Source organism: Brachyhypopomus gauderio, chromosome 15, assembly GCF_052324685.1.
Source record: "Brachyhypopomus gauderio isolate BG-103 chromosome 15, BGAUD_0.2, whole genome shotgun sequence".
NCBI classification, from domain to species: Eukaryota; Metazoa; Chordata; class Actinopteri; order Gymnotiformes; family Hypopomidae; genus Brachyhypopomus; species Brachyhypopomus gauderio.
The window spans coordinates 4,778,987-4,785,686 of record NC_135225.1 but is presented as its reverse complement, the minus strand read 5'-3'; the positions used below and the strand labels follow the sequence as shown (position 1 = coordinate 4,785,686).

The 6,700-nt window shown below is 42.7% G+C and overlaps 1 protein-coding gene and 1 long non-coding RNA gene across 3 annotated transcripts; one reads left to right on the top strand and one right to left on the bottom strand.

The window, feature by feature from the left end:
• Positions 1-367: 367 nt before the first annotated feature.
• Positions 368-2,678, bottom strand: marveld1 (MARVEL domain containing 1). 2 transcript variants are annotated; one of them, XM_076975131.1, is made up of 3 exons: positions 2,543-2,678; positions 2,256-2,415; positions 368-2,145 (listed from the first exon to the last, which is right to left on the bottom strand). In XM_076975131.1, the coding sequence occupies exon 3, from the start codon at positions 2,094-2,096 to the stop codon at positions 1,608-1,610; it is 489 nt and encodes a 162-aa protein (XP_076831246.1). In that variant the 5' UTR covers positions 2,097-2,145; positions 2,256-2,415; positions 2,543-2,678; the 3' UTR covers positions 368-1,607. The 2 variants fall into 2 exon arrangements, with proteins under 2 accessions (XP_076831246.1, XP_076831247.1); XM_076975132.1 differs by having other exon boundaries at positions 2,268-2,415.
• Positions 2,679-2,683: 5 nt separating this feature from the next.
• Positions 2,684-5,047, top strand: LOC143476778 (uncharacterized). The gene is made up of 2 exons (XR_013121385.1): positions 2,684-2,799; positions 3,621-5,047. It is a non-coding gene; the product is annotated as an uncharacterized LOC143476778 (long non-coding RNA).
• Positions 5,048-6,700: the final 1,653 nt, after the last annotated feature.

Here is a 6,700-nt window from a genome sequence, read left to right as displayed (position 1 = left end):
ATGCTGGTTGTTACTTTTTAGATGTAGCACCTAACATGGTAATAAAAGCTTTATTTGTTAAGGGGGTAGGAGAGATGGGGGGGGGGAGACAAAACAAAGCATGTGAATCATCATGTTTTAGAACATGTCCATGCAGAAAGTAGCTCTATAGTCCCAAAAGGAGCAAAGTATGGACTGTGCAGTAATTTGTGCATTATGGACTGTGACTGGCACACTGTCGAACAGACTCTGCATTGTACACCCTTGCCAGTTCACAGGAATGTAAATGAGAGATTAATTTCCACTCTTAGACAACAGAGTTACAGCAGACAGCAGATATGTGAAGGTCAGCAGAACAATCTAGTCTCTTGATTCTTCTCATACTGAAGGTTGAAACACACATGGAAAATGGGTTAAAATTCCCACATAGTTGTTTTCTTACAGATAGTGACTCCGTCTTTGAAAAGACAGAGAGAGGTTTAGTGAAGTGATTTTATGCTATTCTTAGGCATTACAATTTGTACCAACAGAACATCACTTTTAGCCCGCCCCATTTTCTTCTAACAGATTGATATAACAAAAATGCTTTTATTCAAATGTGTTTCTTTACAAAAGTGATTTTGTTGTTGTTATTGTAATTTGCTTGTTTTGGAGCAGTTGATGAATTTCTTTTAAAGTACACCCCCAAACACTCAACTCCTCAATGCTATTAGTGTAATCATTGTTCAAATAGAGAAGTTCTCAATTAATACAGTACAAATAACTTCATCAGACAAAAAAAGATCAAGAACTATGAGAAGTGAAAGAGTCCTTCAGTTACAGTACTGCTCCAATGGTTTGGTCCTGTTGTGATTGCTGATGTGTAATGGCAGTCTGGTTGTAGTGGGAGGGTTGATGTGACTTTATATGGATATCGTTTGCGTTATCTCTTGGACCAACATACCTAAGTCCCACTCTAAAACCCTTCTCACTACTAAGAAGTTTTCTCAGGTGATTTTTATTCACTGTTCATTCAGACCGACATTTCAAGTTATATATTAAAACTACACTTATGTTTTGAACACATTTTACATAACATTTTTGATGTGCTCTTCTTAAGCAAAGAATATTTTCAGAGAAGTGAGGTTAATCATTCTGATTGTACGTATATTCTGACAGCCATACATTTATAGTGGAAAAGTTCAGTCATTTTAAAAGGCACTACTTTGTTGTTATTATGAAGACAGATTAAAAAACAAAAATGCTACAGACTGGCATATTTGCATGAGGCATAGATGCTCACCATAACAGAAAGAAAACAGGAGGAATGTTACATCATTTGTTAGGTACTGTGAAATACCTTCATACACAAAAACATACAGTAAACACAACTATAAAATATATATTTCTGCACGGCTGCTGGAGATATAACTGACTTTAAATTATTGCATACAAGATAAAAACCTGGAAGCCTGAGAAAAGGGAGTTAAACCCTCTACTTTAAGAGAACAGACCTTTCTCCAGTCATCTAAAGCCAGCTGTGTGCAACCTGAGGCCTGAACCTGAGCCCCCCCGCTCTCCACAGCACTCTCCATGAGGGGGGCAAACGCCCACCCCATCCCACCGTCGTCCTCAGCCTATAAGAGCCATCACACCACAGTCTGCTCGCCACGGCACTTTCTGCACAAACCGTAGATGGCGGACACCAGATAGGCAGTGGTGGTCAGGCAGGCGAACACAGATCCGGTGAGGTAGACCTTGTACAGGCAGTGGTGCTTGTAGTGCTTCAAGTTGCAGAAGGAGTTCTTTTCCATGGTGTAGATCATAATGCCGATCACAGAGAAATAAAGCAAGGTGGCGGCGATGTCGTGTATCAAGTTGGTTAACAACCAGCGCTCGCCCCCTACGATGGGGACAAGATCCTGTTTGTCCAGCAGCGTGAGGAAGAAGAGGGCCAGGGTGAGGAGCCAGAAGAGCACTGCGACGAAGAGCACGTAGTGAATAAAGCCTTCATACTTGTTTGCAGCAATGGTGACCCAAAGACTTGCTCCCAGGACTATCTGCAGGATACGGACAATCCCAATGAAGCTCTTGAGGAACTCCAGGAAATTCCTCTTCACCTGTGGCTGTGGGGGCATATCCTCGCTATGGAGTAGCTCGCGTCCTTCTGTTTAGGGTGGAGGCTGACTGCCACAACCAGAAGAAGAAGAAAAAAACAACTTGGGGTGGGGAAAAAAGACAAAACGCTACAATTTTCAGATGATGGTGGAAGATTTGTAAAACAAAAAGAGGAATACAGAGAGCAATACGTGAGCACAGCCTCGAGGTTTTGAAATGAGTTTTGTGTTTCGTCTTTTCCGTTTCCTCTGTAGGGCTTTGTCTCCCTCCTCCTCCTCGCTTGGCGGAGGAACCTCGGAGAGCAGGGGGCTGGTCCACCCGTTTAATTAACCCCTCTCTCTGGATCACATCAAAATGTTATACGTTTGCAATTTTACTACGCAACATTACTCAAATGTGTTTTTAATATCATTTTAGGGTAAACAAGTACTGAAGTGATGCAAAAAAATAACTTTCAATCACTAACCTTTTTACGAATTGAAAGATTTGTGTCCCAAAGCGAGAAGCAACAGAACAGCGGTTGTTTTACACCTTGAGACGTGGCTGTGATGGACCCCTCCCCTCTAAAACCGAGACACACACGGTTCTGGAGCGGGTTCTGCCCACCCCCGTGTCCGGTGGGTGGACATAAATGTCTTCCTGCGCTTCTGTAACTTTTCCAGGATTCATTGCTGCTGCGGAGCGTTTACCGTTACGCGATACGGATTGCAGGAGAGGACATTTGTGAGTAACCGAATCATGTACAGGGCCATCTGTTGTATTTTATGAATCCTCGGACACGACCGGTTATTATTAAATACATTTATTAAAAACTCTTGTGCCATTAACTGTACAGCGACTCTGACTCTGATTTTATCTTCTTAATGGGTGTTTCACGCAATGTGTAATAGGCCTACACTTTCTTTCTTTTTTTTACAGATGCTTAGATTTTTACAACTGCGATCGATACAACAACAGTTACTTTGCGCATATTTGAACTGCAAAAGAGAGTGATAAAATATTAGTCCCACCCAAGACATTTTCCACATATAAACTGTAATTTTAATAAGATCTATGCACTGGACAAGTAAAGCCGCAATAAGATATTTATATTGTGTTACCATATGCATTAGTGTTGGCAGTAGTCGATATTATAGAATACACAGTGGTTTTTAACAAGTTGTACAAGTTAACACCTGTACAATTTAGCGCGTTTGTAGTGGCGTTCATACAGACCCTAATGTGGGTTTTAGTTTATTTCGAAACCATGCTACGAATTTTGAGAAGTTAACATGCCCATAGAATCTCTTCCGTAAGTGCTCCATCATCTCTCGTTTTACCTCAGAAACTTGTGTGATTTTTACACTTATTGACCAATATGTCTCTATGGAATCTCAGCAAAGACAACTATATTGTGACAGCGTCTGAATAATCCTGCTGAGACAACGTAAACTGCGCCACCTTGTGACAACGTTTTAGCAGTGCTGCAAATAGGTGAACGTCAATGTCACAGTGTTGTGTGTTGTCCCCAAAATAAATAATGTCAGTCTATGCTCTTTTGACAGGTCTTTCACCCTCTCTGTTTGGTAGGATGGAAGCCACCAATGTTCTCTATCCTGGTGGCGTCTCGCAGGGCCACAAGTCTGGCCTGTCCAGTCTTCTTTGCAGGATGAAGCTGGAACAGCTACAGAGGATATTCTGGTCAGAAGAAGGTTCTGCTAGTATCGGGCCACAGTTGTTAGACTGACAGCACATCCTCTCTGGTCTACAGACGCAGAAGGAGCAGGAAAAAGCAGGAGTCTCCTGTGGGTGGACAGAAACATTGTTTTGCTGTTGTTGAGGACTTAGGTTTTGAGAGAAACAGCGGTTTGCCTTTGATGTGAGCAGAAATGGCCTGTCTTTACTCCAGTTGCATGTGTTTATAACCCAGCTAAAATATATGTAAATACAGGTGCGGTTAAGAAAAACTTCAGTATTTGTGATGTCATGTGTATACTGAGGAGAATAAACCTAGGGAGAAAGATGTTGAATAACTGCAAATTATACAAAAATCACATAAAATCTATTGCCCAAAACTATTTTAATTGGATCTGTGGTCCATAATAAATAACGAAATAACTATGCATGATGTTTTCCAAAGACAAATTTGGTGGTGCCTGAATTCAGCCTAGGTCAATAAACAATACAATAAACTACAATGAAATTACAGTTTACAAACTGAATACACATGTTGACTTGGGTAGAGAACACGGCCAAATGCGAACATGCAGTTTTGAGGGCTGTCAGCAGAGGTCACTGTGCAGTGCTGACAGACACCACCCTTTGAACAGTAACTCTAAGGAGACAACACTACTTCTTGGCTTTGCCCTGTGCTGCCACAGCCTCCATGGCTTTGCGGACCGTCTCCTCATCTCCCAAGAACTGCATTGGCTTAATGGGCTTCAAGTTCTTGTCCAGTTCATAAAGAACAGGGATGCCTATAGCTCAGGGCTGGACTGGGACAAAAAATCAGCCCTGGCATTTTTGGTATAGACCGGCCCCTCATAATTAGCCGAGCACACCGACTTTGTAATTTATGTATGTGGGGTACGATGTGGAATTATTATTATTTTTTAATTACTGGTTAAAGTCATTGGACTCAATCTTAGCATTATTATATCACAATCACTTTTATGATTTTATTGAAATCATCTCTAATATGTATTTTCTGAATATCTCTGATAAAACAGCTGAATTCTAATTCTTCAGGTTAAAGGTGCTCCCTCCTTTGAGCAGCTATAACATATATTTGTATCCAGCTACAAACAAAGCTGCTTTATGAATTCATGCAATGCAAACATGTCTTAAAAGCATTTGACACCGTTTTACTCTTATTCATTGTGGGCATATCTTTTGCTAATATTACTTTTATATATTTTTACACTTACTGTAGTCATGTTTAAATTGCAAAGCTTTTATTTATCATTTATAAGTTTTAAAATCTATAATTTTACTTGTTTGAGTGCTTTTTGAACATGTTGAATCACAGCACAGATGCTACAAAGTCAAACTTCTATGCAGCCTTTCAACACACCTTTAACCTAAATATCTAAATGCGTAACTTCTCCGCACCCCCTTTCTGCCGCTTCTGTCTCTCCTGCCTCTCAACACTGAATGTAGCGGGAGTTACGGCGGACCACGCAGAGAAAGGGTGGGGCCACTTTCGTCCTATATCCTGATTGGTTCAGTCCACTGTCTATATTGAAGATGGGGCAATGGGCCGCCCCCTCTAAATTGTGGGCCGGTCTCTTAGAAAAAAAAACCATCGGCCCCTGAGGACTGTCGGCCCACTGGGCAAATGACCGTTATGCCAGATTACCAGTCCAGCCCTGCTCAGCTCCATCATGTTGCCCGATGCCCCTGAGTCAACTAGAGCAAAACCCCCCACAGAGCAGCCCTTGTAAGACACCGATGCATGAATGGTGAGCAAATTCCCAGTCAAGGAGTTACTAACCCGAGCTCTGCCACCGCCCGGTCCCCCTGGCTGTGGTCGTCTTCCCAATCTGCATCGGTTCCGGTGTTCTCCTTTGGGGTCGGTGACACAGGAGCGTTGGAAACGGGGCAGGGCGGCGCGCGGTTCCCTCTCTCTTGCAGCAAACGGTCATACGTGACCGCCAACCGAACCACATGATTAAAAGAGTGTGAGCGAGAGGCTGTGAGCGAAAGGTTTTATTATGTTTTATGTTTAAAGTAAACATTCAGGTCACAAGGCAGATCAAACACAACAGAATACTTAAGAGTATGCAGGTAAGTAAAGAGGCCAAAGGCGTATGGCAGGTCCAATGCAGAGCACTGTGATCCCACTACACTGCAAGAAACACTCAGACATGCTCTGATGGGGAGTTTGTCAAAGAATGTTCGTTGGGCTTTGCAGCGCTAATTTGTCCTGAGAAAAAGGAAGCGTTTACAAATGTGTCTCTCTCCAGGTGAACAGATTTGAGACGGATCGAGGGGAATTTGGACATTCAGCTGCAAAACAAAGCGGGTCATTTTGTCTTGACCCCAGATGAGAGCTGTGGTGATACAGCCCAGTTACTGATCTACATATGTGGAGCTCTGATGATACAGCCCAGTTACTGATCTATAGATGTAGAGTTGTGATGATACAGCCCAGTTACTGATCTATATATGTGGAGCTGTGGTGATACAGCCCAGTTACTGATGTACATATGTGGAGCTGTGGTGATACAGCCCAGTTACTGATCTATATATGTGGAGCCGTGGTGATACAGCCTAGTTACTGATCTATATATGTGGAGCTGTGATGATACAGCACAGTTACTGATCTATATATGTGGAGCTGTGATGATACAGCCCAGTTACTGATCTATATATGTGGAGCTGTGGTGATACAGCACAGTTACTGATCTATATATGTGGAGCCGTGGTGATACAGGGCCGGAGTGGGTCTGATACATGTCCAGGGGCCGGAGTGGGTCTGATACATGTCCAGGGCTAGAGTCGGTCTGATATAGTTCCTGGGTCAGAGGGGGTCTGATACATATCCATGGCCAGAGGGGATCTGATACATTTCCAGCACTTGAGTGTGTCTGATAAATGTCCAGGCCTGGAGTGCATATCTTTCTCACCCTGGGAGTTTCATGCC

Excerpts from the sequence above, each read along its gene's own strand:
- marveld1 (XM_076975131.1), bottom strand. The coding sequence starts at position 2,096 with ATGCCCCCACAGCCACAGGTGAAGAGGAATTTCCTGGAGTTCCTCAAG.